At 37.8% G+C, this 20,865-nt stretch overlaps 1 protein-coding gene across 2 annotated transcripts in view; it reads left to right on the plus strand.

Moving 5' to 3' along the window:
• Window positions 1–20,865, plus strand: part of Cul5 (cullin 5) — a 227,103-nt gene that overhangs the window by 61,678 nt on the left and 144,560 nt on the right. For both annotated transcript variants that reach the window (XM_090379738.1, XM_090379737.1), the window contains one exon: window positions 11,661–11,770. In XM_090379738.1, the coding sequence (XP_090235864.1) occupies window positions 11,661–11,770 (110 nt within the window). The remainder of the gene's footprint in view (window positions 1–11,660; window positions 11,771–20,865) is intronic.

Consider the following 20,865-nt stretch of genomic DNA (forward strand, 5'->3'; position numbering starts at 1 on the left):
GCGATCGCGAATACGCGAAACCGCGAATACAGATACCGCGAATAGCGGGGGTTTGCTGTACTACTCTTTTTCATTTTCAACTACCCTGAGTTCATATCTGACTGCACAATTACCTTGTGGTAATTGTGCAGTCAGATATGAAGTTCTGTGAGCAGTGCAGACATGCTGCCAGGACAGCTCATGAGGTTTTGTTAGTGATATACAGGAACTTTGCTAGAAGGGATAAAGGTGTGATTATCCCATTGTACAAGGCAGTGGTTAAGCCAATTCTTGAGTACTGTGTACAGGTCTTTAAGCATTATTTTAGGAAGGATGTGGATCTTCTGGAAAGAGTGCAGAGAAGGGAACAAGATTTTTGTGAAGAACAAAAGTGTAGTCTTACCAATGGCTTCAATTCTTCAAATTGCAATGTCTGGAGACTAGGCATCTGTAAGGCGATCTGACTGAGGTGTTTAAAGTTTTGAATGGATTTAGTAAGCTCTGCTGATGACATTCTACCTCTTGCTCAGACTATATGAGAGGGCATAAATTTAAATTGTATTTGAATAAATGTATGGATAGTAGGAAATGAAAATGCAGATCTTGCAGCCAAACAACCAGATACTTCTATTTTACAGACTTGTCAAGTTCCATATACCGATTTCAAACCCATCATCCTTAAAGCATGTTACAATAGCTGGTCAATAATCTGGAGAGGTTATCCAGGAAACAAACTTTACAATAAAACCAGATCCAAAGCTGTGAATGTCCAGTTTCTGGAAAAGCAGACAAGAAGTAATTCTAGAAAGGCTAAGAATTGAGCATACTTGCCTCACACACCTTTATCTATTAACGAATGACAGCACTCCTCTAAGTGCAAAGTGCCCAGTTCTTGATCATTCCACATTACAAGTTTGAGCAGACATCTAATTAATGTGAATGCCAGAACCATTGAGAAATGGCATATGTTGTTTGCAGGTGTTAGATCAACTTTGACAAAAAACATATTAATCTTCTTTTGTTGCCAAATACTAGTATTCAGTTAATATTTATCAGTTTCAGTTCTGGTTGAGAGTGACATTAATTATTGGTGCACACAGTATCAGATAAACTTTTATTTTTTTATTTTTGATTAACAGAAATCTCAATTAATAGAATCTTGGCTCTTGGTAATCGAGATGCTTCTGTATTTGGTATTACTATTATTAGTTGCACATAATGCAAGTTTATATAGCATCTACTAAACCAAAAATTTAAAAAAAAAAATCCCTTTTCACTTCACCTTTTCATCCCGTCTAATAATTTGCCTAATTCTTTAAATTTATTCAAACATACCACTGCCACAATGCCAGATGGAACTTTGTTCCAACAATCAAATACCATCTGGCTGAAAGCAAATTTTCACACAAATATTCTGCAACTATCTTCTTCGGTTTAAATTCAAGCCACCTTATGTATGTTATCTGAGCAAGAGTAAGGATGCCATCAACATTTAGCATATTCAATCCATAGCCTTAAACACCTCAATGAGATCTCTGTGCATGTGCCTGGTTCCAGATGCTGCACTTTGCAGAAATGAAATCTTTCTTGTTAAGGACATGCCCTTTTGTTCATTCATTCATCTGGTTGCTCTTCTCTGCACCCATTCCAACAGGTCCACATTCTTTCTAAAATGAGGCTTCCAGATCTAAAGATATGGCCTAACCACTGCCTCATACAGCAGAACAAGTACCTCCTTATTCTTGCTGGAAAAATTGCTGCATATCATTGAAAAAAAAAAATCTATAAGCTGTCCTAGCATCCTGTTTTCAATGCTCAGTGAACTTCATGTTTGACTTCACAACTACCCCCCAGGTCTTTTTCATTCTTTACTGCCTTGAGTGTGGTACAACCCAGTTGGTATGTTATTCTAGGATTACTGCTTCCCATATGCAGTACCCTGCATTTGTTAATATTAAACTTAACCACCATCAAAGGCTGACAGGGTTGACTACCCTGTCAGCCTTTGATGACCATTAAGCAAACTTTAAACATTAATGATATGCTTTCGGCAATATCATTAATAAATACTGAAAGCAATAGTCAGTCCAGCACTGAATTTGGGGGCTCCACTAATATGAGAGACATTTTAAAAGTTCATGGTATTGGAGGATCTATTTTAGTAGTCTAGTAATATCTTACTTTTCAACATAGACCCCTTTGGAATCAATACACTTTTGCCACTGATGCTGCAATGTGTTGACTCCAGCTGCAAAGAAAGTTTTCTCCTGGGCCTCCAGGAATGCATCCACCGCAGCAGTGATGTCAGTGGGAAAATGGATGCCAGGTAATTTTTTATATTAGGAAATAGGTGAAAGTCCAAGGATGCTAGATTTGGTGAATGTAGGGAATGATCCAAGATTTCAAAGCCATGCTCATGCAGGCAGCCTTGTCAATGAAAGATTTGTGAGCAGGTGCTGTGGAACAAGTCTAGATTCCTTTGCTGAGTTGTCATCAGCACTTGTCTTTGATGTTTTCATGCAAATGCCTCAAGGTCTGTGTAATATGCCCGTGTGACTGTCTGCCCTTTCTGAAAGTAATTCACTAGCAGTGTTCTATCAACATTCCCAAAAACTGATGGCATTACCTTGCCAGTGGAAGGTGTTAACTTGGCTTTCTTTGGATGGGGAGAAGAGCTATTTTCTCACTGTTTTGGCCGTTTTGTTTCTGGCTGAAAGTGATGAACCATGTCTCATCTATGGTCACAAACCCTATAAGAAAATTTGTTGGATCTGCTTGAAAATGATGCAAATGTTCACTTGACAACTCTTGTGCTTTTTTTGATCTGCTGTCAACAACTTTGGGATCCATTGGGCTGACACCTTATTCATAGTGAGAACCTCTGTCATTCTGTGGTACTCACATATAGATGCTATGCCCAAGAAGATGGTAATGTACTGAATTGTCACTCTTCAATCACTCAACAACTTCTGTAGTGATGGATCATGCAGGTGTTCCACTGTGTGGGTTATTTTCTAGGCTCTCCCTCTTGTTTAAATTCTGCTGCTCACTTCTTAATCATGGAATAGGAATAGGCATCCTCTCCCACTGTTGCATCTGTGTCCTCATGATGTTAATTTTAATGTTAATGTTAATTAAATTAGCCTTTAATGTTAGCCCCTTTGCCAAATATTGGATGACTGCATGGTGACTGATTTTGTCCATCTTTTCTCATTTGCAAACTTTGTGTACTTCAGGATCTGTAATTAAAAAAAGATGTTATTGAAACTGCATGAAACTTGGTGAGTTACTATTTGAACAATCATTCATTAAGGGCAGAAAATTTTTAACACTGCACCACTATCCTTTCATAGGCCACAAACTTTTTAAATGCACCTTGTAACTTTAGTCCAAGGAGGGCAATGCCCCCAGTGACAACCACTCTCTGTCTCCCACTCAACCAACCCTTTATCCATAGCAGTAACTTGTCCCTAATGGAACACTTTTCCCATTTTTAAGCAGTCTTTTATGTTAAACAGTATCAAAAGCTTTTCTGAAATCTAATATATAATATTAATCAATAATAATCAGCAACCTGAACAAAATCATCAGCAGTTATACCATTCATATATAGTGGACCAATATGATTTATTCCTCTCCTTCTAGTGTTAACATAAATAAAGAAGTCTTTGCTTTTCTTTGCATGCTTTGTTCGAGATTTCTCGTAATCCTGCATAAGATGTCGGTGTTCTTGGAGTATTCAGGACTTCATCAGTCCAAAGCCTACATATAGAAGCCAATGAACTTCCACTTCACTTTTGGAAAAAAATGCTCCTCAATTATGCAGTTAAAATGCATAATTGAGGAGCATTCTCATCCTTCCATCTCATCCTATCTGGTCATACCTCTATGATCCTCAATGGATAAACCTTTTTAGAAATAACCTCATGGAAACAAATGTACAGGAATGTGTTGTCTACAAGAGCTAATTCAGCAGTGGAATATGCATTTGACCAATTCTTGTCAAGGCAGAGGAATTGTACAACTACTTCTGACGTTGGGGAAAACACTCCCTGACCAATCAAACCTTTCAGAAACTACATGTAGGCCCACTCCTTGGCATATGCACAAACTGTACAAATTTATACTGATGGTTCCAAAAATGACACAGCTGTGGGAGCTGCTGTAACCCTACCAACATCAACATTCTCTGTCTCGTTACCACAGGACTGTAGTATTATTGAAGGTGGTAGATGACTTTCATCGACCGGTGAAATACCACCACTTTGCTTATTGGAGGCGTGAAGTGGTGAAACCCATGTTTAGTCTCTAGAGCAAAGTTTCCGGTATCCCCTTCCCCCCATATTTCTCCTTCAACCCATGCATGGTACTAAGTACTATAGGTTTTGATACCTTTCGTGTTTGGGGTTTTCATAAAAAAAAAAAAAAAAACTGCCTATTCATCATTTATTAGTGGACTGGCCTCGCCTTCTCAATATCCGCTCAAACAGCTTTAAATCATGTGCTAATGCACAGTCATCACTAATATTATTGCAGATTCTTGGAGATGACCCTAATAAGAAAGAACTGTTTACCTTCCTAAATAATATTGGAATATACCATAAAATATAACAGGTATTGCAATAAATGTTAGCATTTCCTATTAACCATTAGAAAGACACAATGTGGCCCTAGCAGCCTGTGTGTCGTTAAATCTGAACACAACAACAACAATAAATGTATATGGAGGTTTGCCAGCAAATGAGATGGACAAAATGATGTGGGAAGGTGGTTTTTTTTTTTCCCCATTTTCTGGTTGATATTCACGGAGTTTCCTCGAATAGGTAACAACAGTCTTCCCTATTGGGGAAGCGTTGCCTATTCGAGGAATATATAAGCTTTGAGTGTGAGTTGAAGGAGCAACTGTCCCTTTCTTTCTTCTATGACATTTCCTTCCTCTACCTCTCCTACTATCACCTTCCTACATCTTTATCTCTTTTCTAAGTCTAATAGGGATAGTATGAGGATAACCGAGAACTTTATCCCATACCATATTTCAAAACGGTGCCGTACGGGTGATGGTATCTGCTGAGAATAAGTAACAATAGTCTTCTCCTATGGTGAAGTGTTACTTATTCGAAGTAGTGCAATACCATGGCAATTCGTTGTGAAGGTATTCACAACAATCTATAACTACTTAAGTAGTTGGCTATGTACTGAAATGATGCAATTGCACTAACTTGTACTTAATTTGATAATAAATGCTGTTTTACATTATACAGTGGCAGACAAAAAAGCTGCATCACCTTTTAAAAAAAAGTAACATTCGTAGTGAAACGTATAAGACATTATTTGATTACAGTCAATTTGTTTGTCATAAAGCAAAGGTATTGCATCAGATAACACTTCTATTGCATCAGCCGTTTGTATAAATACGAAAGGGTATACAGGCTCATTAGTATTCTGTTTTGCTGAGGTGTAAGCATGGCTCCACATGTTCAGTTGATACCAAGGAAAAAAAAGTGTAGCTATTGCTCTGTCCCAGTAAGTGCTTTCTATGCATGCTATCGCTGATAAAATAGGCTGCCACCAGTCAACAGTATCCTGGGTTGATGAAATTAAAGCACGAAACCAGTGATGTGAAGAGAAGACTTGGATCAGGCCTCAAGAGAGTGACTACGCCTTCTGAAGATCGATATTTAAAACATCTATGCCTTCGTAATTGCCATGCTAGTGCTCCTCATCTAAAACTGGACTTTGAGATGGCCTTTGGTGTTGAAACAAGTGCACAAACTATCCAAAGATAGCTTTCGGAATGTGGTCTGCCTGCCTGTCAGCCCAAGAAGAAGCCTTTGTTGACCCAACAAATGAGGAAGAAGTGACTTGCTTGGGCTAAAACACATGTTTCATGAACAAAACAGCATTGGGACACCATAATATTTTCTGACGAATCGAAATTCAACCTGCTTGGCTTGGATGAGAAGTGATATGTCAGAAGATGAAAATCAGAGGCATACCATCCTGACTGCATAACACCGACTGTAACGTTCTCTGCCGGTCAAGATACTGGGGATGCATAACAAGCAAAGGGGTGGGGCGAATTAAGTTTATTAACGGAACCGTGAATGCAGAAACCTACACTGCTACCTTAGAGGAGTGCCTGAAACCTGTTATTAGGGATCACCTCAGACGTCCAAAACTGCATTTTTCAACAGGACTCAGTGTCTTGCCACACAGCAAAATTGGTAAGTTTTATGCTGTTTAGATTTAATGAGTTTGCCTTCTTGTCTCACAAGGCTTAAAACATACACCAATGTTTTCCCTCGTTTTTCTCCCTTAAGGTGCAGTCATTACAGTGTTTGACTGGCCCAGCAACAGTCCAGATTTGAACCCTATTGAAAATTCCTGGTACATAATGTTGTCTAAAATTGCTCAAAAGAAGCCAACAAGTAAGATTCAGCTGCAGGAGAGCATTGTAAGGGTGTGTTACCATGAAATTGGGCAACTGTATATCCAGAAGTTGATTAACTCTTTGCCAGATCGTTGCACGGCTGTAATTGCAGCTCGAGGAGGAACAACAAAATATTGAGGACTTATTTTGCTGATTTACGGTACATTACTATTATATTAACTTGTCATTTCAGTTTGTACACGTAAATGCAATTAACTGTATGTTTGGTTGTCATGATTATCAACAAGTTGACCTAAAATTATAATTTTTAAGTGAATAATATCACCAAGAATGCAAATCTGTTATTCATTAAAAACATAAGGCACCACTATTACAGCTGTTTTCAGGTCTTATTGGATCATTATCAGATAGCTGGTGGCCTCTTTAGCTTCTAAACAAGCAGCCATCTGGTGTTTGAAAAAAAATGATTGAAAGCTTAAGAAAAAATTTTGTTAACTTAACAAAAGTTACATGAATATTAAACTTATGGTATTGGGTTGTATTTGCATATTGCAGCAATTAAATAACGGAACTGAGTTATGCAGGTTTTTAAATAATTTTATAAGAAATGCTTCACTAACCCCATTCCTTCACTTAAATGAGAATGGCATTGTTTGCACACTTCATGAACTTATTATTAGAAATTAGACATGTAATCAAAATTGCAAAAAATAAGACTTCAGTGAGTGATCCACCTTTGTAGTAATTAATTGCGAATGTCTCTAAAGGCAAAAATCTTTTTTATATTCAATAAAAATTATTGGTTCTTGGGATTTTGTCTTTAATTTTGTAATTTTCAAGAAGTATGTGTGAAAGAGGGTTGTTACAGAGAACAGAAATAGAAGGGATAAATGAGGACAAAAAAAAGTTAGTTTTGTGAGTTTGGAGTTAGACAATAAATGGATGTTGACTGGTTTGAAAGAGCTCAATTGAATTAATGATGCCAATTCAGAAGTGGCCATGAAAATATGTATAGAAAAGGTATGTATCAAAAACTGGATGCGTATGAGACAGAGTTAGTAAGTGACAGGTGATTAATTAACCTGACTCTCTTTTAAATAGAGTCAATGAACTTGAGAGAGGTTTTGGGGATGCCATCAATGTGGGAACAGTATTCCATGGGAGAGTGGATTTGAGATTTGTAGAGTGAATGTAGCTGTTTATAAGAAAAATGACAATAGCAAAAAAGAAAAATTCCAGCTTTTTTTTTTTGATACAGAGGAAGCAATATTTATGAAGAGAGATTATAAATCAGGTTAGAATGATTCCCAATAATCAATGGACACTGCTCTTCGTGGACTAATGTTATTAGTTATGTTGGGCCCATTGTTTATTTATCAGTGATATTGATGAAGGTATATCGGGCTTAATGTTCAGGTTTTCTTACGATAAGAAGGTTGGTAGGGTTGTTAATGACAGTAAGGATGGTATGCTACTGCAATAGGATCTGGAAAAGTTGAGCAGATGGGCTGAGAGGTGGCAACTGAAGTTTAGCATTGGCAAATGCAAAGTGCTGCATATGGGGAACGAATAAGACTTGGGAGTAATTTTATAGTCACATATGAAGTTTTCTGAGCAGTGCAGGCAGGCTGCAAGAGTAGTTCATTGAGTCTTGTCAATGATATATAGGAATTTTGCTAGCAGGGATAAAGAGGTGATTATCCCCTTGGATAAGACAATGGTCAGCCTTAGGTGAGTACTGCATACAGGTCTGGAGGCCTCATTTTAGGAAAGATGTAGCGCTGCTGGAATGAGTACAAAGAAGGGTAACGAGATTGGTGAATGGAACAAAGGGTCGCCATCACCAAGAAAGGCTTAAGTTCTGCAAATTGCAGAGTCTGGAGACTAGGCACTTGCGAGGTGATCTAATTGAGTTGTATAAGGCCTTGAATGGTTTGGGCAAGCTCAATGCTGATAGGATTATTCCTCTTGCCCAGATTAGTTGCCTGAGGGGACATAAAAAACAAATTGAGGAAAGACAGTTGTAGAATAGATGTGTGGAAATTTGTCTTTAGCCAGCAGGTGGTTGATTGCTGGAACAAACTTCCATCCGTCATAGAAGTTGACAGCTTAAATAAATTCAAGGCTGAACTAGACAAATGATGCTATATAAGCTTGCTTTCTTGCATCATATGCCTCTGCTAATGACAAGTTTAAGCCATTTTCAGGACAAGGTTCCTCAAATTGGAAGGTGCTATAGTCAGCAAAACTATGGATAGGATTTCCAGTCAGTGGAAGAGGATTATTAATGAAGAAGTGTTTTTGCATTTTTCTAAAAAAAAAAAAAAAAAGTCACGTGATAGAAACTTTTTACCGTAATATTTACAAATTAATAAAAACTGCTTACTTTCACCCATGTTAGCAAAACCTTATTGACCAGTGTTATTTTTTGAAAATAATACTCGTCTCTACTTTACACCCTAGACCATGCTTCCTGTGACATTTGTTCAAAAAATAAAATTAAAACTTGAAGCCCAAAGGAGAGAGATTTAACAATATCTTGTAAATTATTCAGGCAAAATTCGTATGATACTGCCAAGTATTTTGAAAAAATACTTGGCAGTATTTTGAAAAAAGAATTTCAGGCATGTTTCCACTGACGGCAGAATTTCTGGGCTCACTGGCTGTACTTAATTATATAAATTGTGGTTATACTTAATCATATAAGTATACTTAATTTACATGATTTTTAGAAATACCTAATTTTGCAATATGTCTCCCTATGTTGCAAAATTAGTTAAGTGAAGTGAATCTTTGCTTCAAATGCATTCTTATAACTTTTGGGCACCCTGCGCATAATATACATGGTGTTGTTAAGTGCAGAAATTATGCAAACATCTAAGGCCAGTTATTTATCTTATCACCTTTGGAGAAATTTGGAAATGAAAAGTGGCATAAAAGCAGACAGTGGGATGAGGATATCTCCATTGAAGAGCCAAGCTTAGATATTTTGCCACCCAGGCTGAGATATGAATATGGTGCTGTGTGTGTGTGTGTGTGTGTGTGTGTGTGTGTGTGTGTGTTTTAAACATTAAATACCCATTTGCCCAGCCATGCTTCATTATGTCACTTTTCAGTTCCCGATTGTTCTGAAAACAGTCAGTAGCATCTGTGTTCAGAACACTGGTACAATTCCTATATTTAACACTGTAAATAGTATATACATATTGTGTGTAGTGGGTTATATTACAATCTCACTTTGTGATATTGTATTTTATTTATTATTATCTTAACCTTTATGTGGAGTAGAGTATTTTCAGTGAATATATTAGTATATTCATTTAATTATGGAGATTGGAGATACATTCTCAGTTGTCAGAGTATACTTTTCTGTTGCTTTTCAGCCATGCTGATAATATACCTAATAGTATCTCCTCTCTGAAATGGCAAAAGATCCTAAACATTTAAAACTATCTTATACTACCAGGTCCCACACCATGTTGGAGGAGGAGCTGACACCAATAGTTAAATTCATATACTTGTTGAAGATCACATGAGGGTCTTTTGGAAATCATTTATAGGCACAGAATTCGTAATTATGCCTCTGCTATTTATATGCATACTGTCCAGCCAAAATAGTAGAAACCAAACCATAGCATCTTATAGGACCTTCACATGCACAAATTATTTGGTTTTTAGGAGCATTAGCAACTAAGGCCATATTGCTCCGGGATATGCGGTGGTCATTCCCTGACCTTTCCGCATCCTCCGTATTTGGTGGTGACGGGCTCGAACCCCGGTCTAATCAAGAAGCGTGTACTATGCACTGCTGCTCCTTCTACGGAGACGCGCACAAGTTATAACTTGAATTCGTGTAGTGGCTGAAAGGTATATAGTGTAACTTATTGCTACAGCTATAATTCTTCTAGTTGCTTCAAGGTGTAGGTGGTAGTAGACTGCTTACCCATATATCGCATACTAATGCATCCCCACAGATTTTCAATCGGGTTTAGATCACTAGGTGGGAGAGAAGAAAGTTAACTGGAATTTTAATCATGTCCCTCGAATTACATATGAGCAATATAATTAAATGGATACTTGCATTATTATCTTGAAATGAATCACCTTCTTTGGTGTTAAAATGAAGCATTGCAGCTTGTGCATGAGCTGATAAATATGTTATTCTTTTAGTACATGTTCAAGAAACCATTTCCAAATTATTAGGGAAATCACATGAGAGATCTGATCTGATGCCTCATATAGAGGGCCTCCGTAGCCAGGTGGGAAGGAGCAGCAGTGCGTAACACACGCTTCTTGATTAGACCGGGGTTTGATCCCATCACCACCAGATACGGAGGATGCGGAAAGGTCAGAGAATGACCACCGCATATTCCTGGAGCAATATGGCCTTAGTTGCTAATGCTCCTAAAAACCAAATAACAAACAAACAAGCTTCATATAGTTGCTGCCATACTCCGGCTCTGCTTTCTGAACAGAAGACTTTAAATTGGAGTTTTTCAGACCATGTGCCTATTTTAACTTCTGTAATCCACTTATGTCAACTGAAACACCATGGGAGTCTTTTTTTTTTTTTTTGTTTGTATTAAATGAATGGTTTACAGAAAGGGCAACAACTGCCAAACCTTAGATTTTTGCAGTTTCACATAATTGTTTGAATGATACTGATTGATCAAAGCCTAGTTTGATGAAAGTATCTTGCAGTTGCTTGACAGCAGATCATCAATTATAACTCAGTCCTCTGTGTGAAGATTTGCAGTCCCTCTCCCATAGGTGTGCCAGTTAACCCTTATAGAAGTAGATTTCTCATCTTCCAACCACTTCATATAAATTCTGGATATTGTAGCCTTAGAGGAACCTGATTTGTGTAATTCTTGTTATTGTAGTCGAGCTTTTCATGCACCAAACAATGTCCTTACCTTTTTTTTTAAATTGAAGTTATGTTCTGTATTTTGCTCATCTTGACATTAAGTTTCAGTTATTGATTTTGTTGACACTATTGAAGATATCAAGGTTGACATGTGATATAGTATGCAGCTTTCTGATTTGAATATATTTCCATTGCACCATGTTAATACAAACAAGGTATGGTGGTTTTTTTTTTTTTGCCAGTAAATGCATGTGTGCGCTGTCAATTGTTTAGTTAGAGTTGAGTAGCAAATTAGTTTGGTCTAATTTTTATTGACTTAAATAGTCACTTTAGTCACTTTTAAAATTCTTGATAAAGAATGCTTTAAATTCACATTGAAAGTCAGTTTCTTAATTTTTATTTTTTATTTATTTTTTGCTTTAGGATAAAGGTCAGCTAGTTTTCGAAGATCATTGGCCTGATATGAGGCCAACGATCTTGAAATTGTTACGGCAAGAGCCTGTTAGTCGTAGTGAATGGCAGGACTTGTTTTGGTAAGTGATCTAGAAAAAGTTTAAATTGTTATTATTCGTTGCAGCTGAAGAGAATTTTCATGAATACAGTATTACATATTTTAATGCAACTGACAAAATTGCAAACAAAAATGGAACAAATCATGATAATTTTTTTTGATAATATATTCAAATATAAAAAGTTATAGAACTCTAATAAAAAATTTAATAGTAAATTATTTGTAATGCATTTTATCATATTGTCAGGCTATAGAATTGAAAATTACATTTAATAAATAAATAAATTTTCTGTTTATACTCCGGGACGACCAAACAGTCAGAGGAGTTCACAAGATAGACAGAATACAAGAAACAGCACCGTATTCAGCAGTCACGGGCTTGAACCCCGGTCACTCAGGGCACGTGTACTTATGCACCCACGTGCCTGACCACTAGCTACCGCGGCCCTTATCTTTGCTGCTTCATTTAAGGAAAGTATTATATAATAGTGTGCAATGTGAAGTTTGGGTTAGTAATAGTATTTGCCATATAGTGCAAGGACGCAACAGGTGACTTTTGCTGCACTGGGAAAAAAAAAAAAAAAGAGTAGAAATTATGTGATCCAAAACAACAAAATTGACTGGCTGTGGTCCTGGGTAACTTTATATCAGTTGATTCATATCATAATTTGAATTAGGATTATCTAAAAGAGTGACCTTGGAATATATGTTATAACTATACTAAAAGTGAATTAATAAGAAATTGCACTGTAAATGCACTTGTACAAAAAAAAAAAACTATTAGGGCCACATGAGAATGAACTCATGTACCCATGTGTAGTGTTCTGTAAAATGCATGTGTTCTCTGCTCAGTTTCTGTTTTGCTGGATGAAAAACCATAATTTTCTGGTTTTTCATCCAGCAACAGGCTTGACTCGTTTGGTCATGGAGTGAAAAAAAAGCCCATAAAAGTTCCTTGCATCATTGAAGGGATTTGAACCTGGGCCTTTTCCACCATGTGAGGAGCAAAAGGCCTGGGTTTGAATCTGGTTCCTTATGTCACTGATGGGATTTGAACCCAGGCCTTTTACTTCCAGACACACTTGTAGAGATATATACACTGTGCCGCCACTTTATTGGGTACACCTACCTAGTAGCATGTTGAGCCTCGTTTAGCCTTCAAAACAGCCTGAATTCATCTAGGCATGGATTGAACAAGATGCTGAAAATGTTGTAGGAATGGAGTACCATGCAGACATGAGTGTGTCACACAATTTCTTGAGATTCGACAGAGGTGTAGGCCTGCAGCAAACAGCCCTTTTCAGCTCATCCCAAAGATGTTCAATAGGATTGAGATCCCGGAACTGAATGGGCCACTGCAGCAAAGAAAAGTCATTGTCATGTTCATTCCTGGAACCATTCCATAGTGATTCAGGCTTTGTGCACTGGCGCATTATCCTGCTGGAAGTAACCATCTGACTTAGGATAAACTGTCAACATGAACAGATGCACTTGGTCAGCAACGATGTGGCATTTAGACGTGCATGTATGGGTATCAATGGACCCAACTGTGCCAAGAAAACATTCCCCACACCATAACACTGCCCCCACCACCTTGCACAGTAGTTGTCAGACATGACGGGTCCTTGGATTCATGTTGTTTTCGCCAAATTCTGACCTTCCATCAACATGATGCACCAGTAACCTCGACTCAACAGACCAAGCAACTGTTTTCCAATCCTCGATAGTCCAGTGCTGGTGTTGCTGTGCCCACAGGAGGCGTGTGGGCACAGCAACACCAGCGTGCTCTCTTGTTCTTCATTGATAACGAAGGTGCGTGATGTGGGCGTCGGGTGTTGTAGCCCATTCGCGACAAAGTGCGACTAGTGGTCTGTTGCAATATTTTGTTCTGCGCACCAAGGTTGTATTCCAACATGATGGTGCCTCCGTAGTCAGGTGGGAAGGAGCAGCAGTGCGTAGCACACGCTTCTTGATTAGACCGGGGTTCGAGCCCGTCACCACCAAATACGGAAAGGTCAGGGAATGACCACCGCATATTCCCGGAGCAATATGGCCTTAGTTGCTAATGCTCCTAAAAAACCAAATAACAACATAACAACCGACGTGATGTGTGACATTGTGGCCCGTCTTCTTGCTTGCACAGTTCTAGCCATCCTCCTCTGACCTCTCTCATCGACAAGCGATTTTCTTCCACAGGAGTGCCATTGAGAGGGTGTTTTCTATTTGTTGCACCATTCTCGATACACCCTTGAAACTGATGTGTGAAAAGTTCAGGAGAACTGCCGTTTCAGAGATGCTTTGTCCAGCGCGTCTTGCACCTACTGCCATGCTACGTTCGAAGTCCGTTAGATCACTTCTTTTCCCCATATTAGCTATTTTTTGTACGCTTAAGTGATATTAGAAAGGTTGTTCTGCTGCATTTATATCCACAACTGTGGTCATGTGACAAACCATTTGTGTGCACAGCAGGGGTGTACCCAATAAAGTGGCAGCACAGTGTACAATTCGTGCAAATGCATTATATAAACAATAATGATGATAATATAATACTAAACAGTCATTCCTGTTTGAATCATCTAAAATTGCATTCAACTTTTTTTTTCTTGTATTAACCTGTTATTTGTAAAAGATACAAAATTATCACAATATATTCACTACACTACACTACACTACACTACAGTACTAATTATAACTACAATGTATTTTTAAAAAGATCCTATTCTACTATTTATGATATTGAATTGCACACTAATTAAAGTTATCATAAACTTCCACTTTATGATAACTAAACCCCACTGATTATTGCAATTTTGATGAATGTGTGAAAGATTTAATGTGTAATTTTGGAATTATCTGATTTAAAAACTAATCACAATCTTGTAATCACTACATTGAAAATTGTAAGCTTAACACAAATATAAAGCTGAAATAAAATGAAACACCAACTTATCCACTAGTGAAAGTGTCCTCAAAAACAGATTTTTACTGGAAGGACATATTATCTTATCAGTTTTGACTCCAAAACACAGAGTTAATTGAAACTAGAAACAATCTGAAATTTAAACAACAACAAATTACCTTAGACATGAAAATAGCTTGTCTTTCTTTCTTCTTCTGTATGTTCCATTACTTTTCAATATGTAATATGTCAGTTTACCGAGAAGTTATACGTGAGAAGTAAATCGCCAAAAATATTTTGAATAATTCATTTAGATGTCATGAATAACATCATGTTTACTTCATTTTTACTTAATTTTTACATTTTGATTATCATCTTTGCTTTGATCTATTAATTATTATTTAGTTATTATTATTTTTTTGTTTTTTTTTTATAAAACAAAATCACTTGTATAAACAACAAATTGTAAGATTCCTCTGGCTTTCTGTGTAAGGAATCACTATTGTATAAAATTTATGTTAATAAAGAATCTTATTATTATTATGTAATTATAATATTAATAAATTAATGAAATTGACCTCAAGATTAAAATTTTGTAAATTATATCCTGCTATTGAGGGTGGTTCAATAGCAGGATATAATATAATAAGTGGTTCTAAATGATTCAAGAAGCAGACACCTTCAGCACCCATCTAAAAAAAAAAAAAAAAAACCACCTTTGGCAATCATTCATGCTTTTCCCATCACATAAAAATAATTCTGCCCTCAACTTTGTGAAATTCTCCTCGGCACTTGAAACAAAAGGTGTCCGGTTGCCGAGTTTTACGGTTCACACCTTCTTATCTGTTCTTTATAGCTAAAACGATAGCAGTAGCAAAACTTGTTGCACTTCATTGAACCATATCTAGAAGTTTTTTCTGTCTGTCTCTCTTTTCCCACTTGTCAGGTATGGAGGAATTATTAACCCTCGGGTCATTTTTTCCAAACCTTCAGGTGCAAGACCTAATGTTTCATGGCATTAAACCATAGTTACCATTTTTAAGATCATATTTCTAACTGCTCCAACTCCTTTTGAAGCAATATTGTTTGCTTCTGATCATTAACCACTTTTTGGTCTCATCATAGTTAACCAGATAAGTCAGGCAAGACTTCTCTTCACAGACCCATGCTGCAATTCCTTTAAGTTTCCATTCTTATCAAGGGGATCCTGTATAGTGTTCTTTCTGTAAGTATTTGAATGCTGTGTGTGTAGACTATATATTGCCAAAAGTAACAGGACACTTGCATGTTTCATAGAAACATGCAAGTGTCTATTATTGATACAATATTTAATAACATGTTGGCCTACCTTTTCCCTTAATTGCATGTTGTATCCGCCTTAATTGGGAGACTCTGAACCAGTTTTTGATAACAGAAAGGTGATATTTTGGTCCATTCCGCTTTAGTACTGGTCAGTTCAGCTACTTATTACAGGCATAGTGGCCTAAGTACACGGTCGAAGTGAGTGACCCTTTAGGCACTTCAGATCACAACTTGGTGATTGTCTCTTCTCCAATGGAACCTTTATCTCATGGCTATTCCCAACCTCGTGTTGTTTGGCATTACAAGAATGCAAAATGGGGTGACCTGCGAGACTTCTTTTCTTCTTTTCCTTGGTCGGATTACTGTTTCAAAACTTCTGATGTCAACGTTTGCTCAGATCATGTCAGTGAAATTATTCTTGCAGGAATGGAATCCTTTATCCCACACTCCACTTTAAAATCTCGTCCTCTATCTAAACCTTGGTTTTCTAATAAATGTGCTAAGGCTGTTCAAGAGAAGAATGTTGCATATCGTAATTGGCTTGTTTCTAATTCTTCAGTTTCATTTTCTGCCTACACCAAAGCTCGCAACAATTGTGAAGCAGTTATTAATCAGTCCAAACTAGAGTTTGAACAGGCTAAGAGTAGAAAACTTGCTTCTTGCTCTAATGGTAGCCGAGCATTCTGGTCTCTTGCCAAAGCTATTGGCCGCAACTTTTGCCCTTCTCTGCTCCCACCTCTGTTCAAACCAGATGGTTCTGTTGTCACTTCAGCCAAGGATAAAGCTGACCTGCTAGCATCCCATTTTTCTTCCAGCTCATGTATTAATGATCTTGGTAAAACACCTCCCACCATTCCCAACATGCTCCATTCAATGCCTCCTGTGGTCTTCCATCAAAAGGATATCAGAAGGATTTTGATGAATCTTGATGCTAAGAAAGCTCCAGGTCTTGATGGTATTTCTCCACTTGTTCTCAAAACCTGTGCTCCTGAACTTACTCCTATTCCCTGCTGCCTTTTTTCACTTTCTTATTCCAAAGGTGTTTTTCCCTTCTGCTTGGAAATTTGCTCATATCCAGCCAGTTCCTAAAAAGGGTGACAAATCCCTCCCATCCAATTTTCGTCCCATTGCAATTACTGTACTTCTACTCTTTCCAAAGTAATGGAGAAATCAATTAACTGCCAACTCTTAAACTACCTAGAAACCTTCCGTCTGATCAACGATCGCCAGTATGGATTCCGTCAGTGTCGATCCACTGGTGATATTCTGGCTTATGTTACCCATTTATGGACTAATTTAATGGAAAGGTTCGGTGAACACAAGTAGTTGCTCTTGACATCTCAAAGGCTTTTGATCGTGTTTGGCATAAAGGTCTTCTAAACAAGCTTCCATCTTATGGTTTGCCAAATGTTTTTAGTAATTGGTTATCCAGTTTTCTCTCTGATCGTTCACTGAGGGTGATGGTAGATGGCTCTCTGTCTTCTAACTTCTCCACTAATGCCGGTGTCCCCCAAGGTTCAGTTCTTTCCCCCACTTTTTTCCTCTTGTATATTAATGACCTTTTTCCATTGACTGGAAATCCTATCCATAGTTTTGCCGATGATAGTACATTGCATTCCACTTTCCATTTTGAGAAACCTTGTCCTGTTCAATCAGCTTCAACTTCTCGAAAATCTGCTACCAGTTCCTTAAATGCCGATCTTCAGGTAATTCTCCAGTGGGGCAAAGATAACTTAGTTGAACCCTTCAACCCTTCTAAAACTCAGTCTTGTCTTATATCTCGCAAAAAGGATTCTTCTGCTCCTATGCTTATCTTTAGTGACACTCCGATTTCTTGGCAAATTGATATATCTCTTTTGGGGACTACCCTGACTTCTAATCTCTCTTGGCACAAGCACATTACAAATATTGCTTCCTCTGCATCTAAAAAATTTGGTTTTCTCTTTCGCTCTCGCCGTTACTTTTCTTCCAAACAGCTGCTCACTCTGTATAAATCGCAAATCCGCCCTGCCATGGAATATTGTTCCCACATCTGGGGTGGTGCCCCCAAAACCTCTCTCAGGCTTCTTGATTCCATTCAGAAGACGGTCTAACAGAGTCTCTCCACTTGCTTTCTCATAGATGTACTATTTCTGCTACATGCCTCTTCTACAAATACTTCCACGGGCACTGTTCTTCTGAATTGGCTTCTATGATTCCCACTCTCTCTCTCTCTCTCTCTTTCAAAACAGTCCGAACACGTGCCGCCACCAGCCACCATCCATTTACTCTCCAACTTCAAACCCACAAAACCAACTTTTCATCTTCCTCATTTATTCATTCAACTGCTGTTTTCTGGAACAACCTTCCTTCATACGTATTTCCTGAAAATTACAATCTACAGAAGTTCAAGTCCAATGTCAACAAATATCTTCTTTCGTCTTCTCAACCTCCAACCCAAGCACGGTGCTAAGTACTATAGGTTCTAATACCTCTCGTGTTTGGGGTTCACATAAAAAAAAAAAAAATTGGTGATTACATCAGCCACCATTGATCTAGGGCAGGGGTGGCCAACGAGTCAATCGCGATCTACCAGTCGATCGTGGATTTAATTTAGGTCGATCACGACGAATTTTAAATATACAGTCATCCCTCGATTTGTGCACCTTGTACAATGAAATTTTTGAGATGGTAGATCTCGGCACATTTTGAAGGAAAAAAGTAGATCGCATCACAAATTAAGTTGGCCACTCCTGATCTAGGGTGTTGAACTTTCTTATGGCATGAACACATTGATTTGTAATATGGCATCCTGTGATGACTTCACATTGGAACTTTCTAAGCCCAGTGCCTTGGTCAGTCATCTCTATTTCATTGTTCTGCTTACTTGCACGAACACAGGAACATGGTTGTTTTTATGGCTTTCTTGAGATGTGGATTACAATTATGATTCATTGTATGCAAATTCCAGTCCTCTTTGTGATACTTTTGACAATATAGTGTATGTGTATACAGAGTGAAGCATATGTCAGTTTGCCAAGAAGTGAGTTGTACAATTTAAATCTTGAAGTCAATTTCATGCTCGTATTACTTTATTAATATTATATTTACACGTGTTATTTATTTAAATGTTAATTAATTGTTCAAACTGTTTTCAGTAATATGCTTATCAGTAAATTGTATTCTTCACGGTAAACTGACATATAATCCACCTTGGGTGTATGTGCATACATATACAGCAAAATCTCTTTAATACAAACTCATTTTATACAAAGTACTCGTTTATATGAAACACATCATTTCCCTGCAATAGGATAGGCCTTTCTCTATAAATACAGTAAACGTCGATTGTCCAAACATCAATTATCCGAACCACTGACACCCCAAAAAATATTACAGTATCTACTTTTAGTGTACTGGTTGTTAGGCTGAAATATTACCCCTGCTGCTTAATGCATTCGTTTTCGAAGATATATGCAGTATAGCATAGAGATAGTCTTAATTTGTCATTACAGGAGTTAAAAACCAAATCTTGGCTTTAGCTACTGTTTGATCCCAGATAGTGGACTGAAGAGACAGTCACACATGTGCAAGATTTGAAAGAAGACAGGTGAGATTGTAACTTTATTTCAAGGGATTCCTGGGTTTTCTGAGTATGAACAAGATGATGCAAAAGCATGGTTATTCAATGTTGTTGTTGATCCTGCTTATTATATTTTAACCAAAGAAGAAATTGTTGTATTAGTCCAGGATGAAGAACATGCTGACTTTAACCAAGGGAATTTTGAAGAAGAAGAGGAAGTGTGGAGTGGGCCCACTCATGTGGAGGCCTTCACTGCACTAGAAACTGTAATGGCATGGCGTGTGCAACAGTCTGAATGCAGTTCTACAGAGATACTGCTATTAAAGAGGATGAGAGACCTTGCTGCAAAAAAGACAATCTCACGTGGCTCAAAGAAAAATTCAAGATTACATATTTTAACAAATAAACTTTCCCAAGATTCATTGAAAAGGGGTCCGAAGTCAAGAACTCTGTAAGTCATCTGTAATGCTACTAAATAACACTGACTCGAATCTGTAAAACATCTTTATTATGATAAAATAAAATACATACGTACTGATTGTATAACTATATGTTAAAATATTAAAACAAAATAAAATAAATGTTGTATAACAAGAATAAAATTCAATAAAATATATAAAATTAAAAGCGATAAAAGTTGTTTAAAACCACTAATACAGGAGCTTTCGGCAGCAACGGCCGCCTTCATCAGCTATAGTGGTTGCAGGATGATCGACAATCTATATGTATCACACATCTCATCAAGTCTGCGACATGAACTATGGCGTCTGCGCATGGTTCACTTCTCGTGCATTGGAACCGGAAAATGGATGGGCCACTCTAAACCGTTTGTCTCTTCGTAGGATAAGGGCTTCATAGAGTGGATGAATGTGACAGCCCTTATCCCTATTAAGACTGTAGCGCTTGGACGAACATATTCTTAAACTCTCCAGCCATTTCCGGTTCCAAAAGCCATATGCCTTATCCACGACCACAGCTTCTTTAACAGTAATGCCATGCCCAGTTTCCCAGGCATGTTCCGTTACAGCTGAACCTCTGTAATTTGCAGTCTTATGGTCTCTATTGTGTTCCCCCAGGCAATCTCACAGTCTGCATTTCGTTTCCCCCACAGAACACCCCCCCACAATCAGGACACTCGATTTCATATATGACCCAACTAGTGTTATTACCCACAATAGGATCTTTAGTTGCTGACACTACTGTGTGCAGCATCCGACCTGGCAGCTGCACACAGCGTATCTTACACGAATGCAAGATGTGGGAAATGGGTTCCGAAATGCCCGGATAGTAGGGGATGTATGCGGTGGAAACAGGTGTAAAAGCATCCCTGCGACTGTTGTTCATACCTCTTAAA

This window comes from Mastigoproctus giganteus, chromosome 8 (genome assembly GCF_048544385.1).
Source record: "Mastigoproctus giganteus isolate SK-2022 chromosome 8, ASM4854438v1, whole genome shotgun sequence".
Taxonomy (NCBI): domain Eukaryota; kingdom Metazoa; phylum Arthropoda; class Arachnida; order Uropygi; family Thelyphonidae; genus Mastigoproctus; species Mastigoproctus giganteus.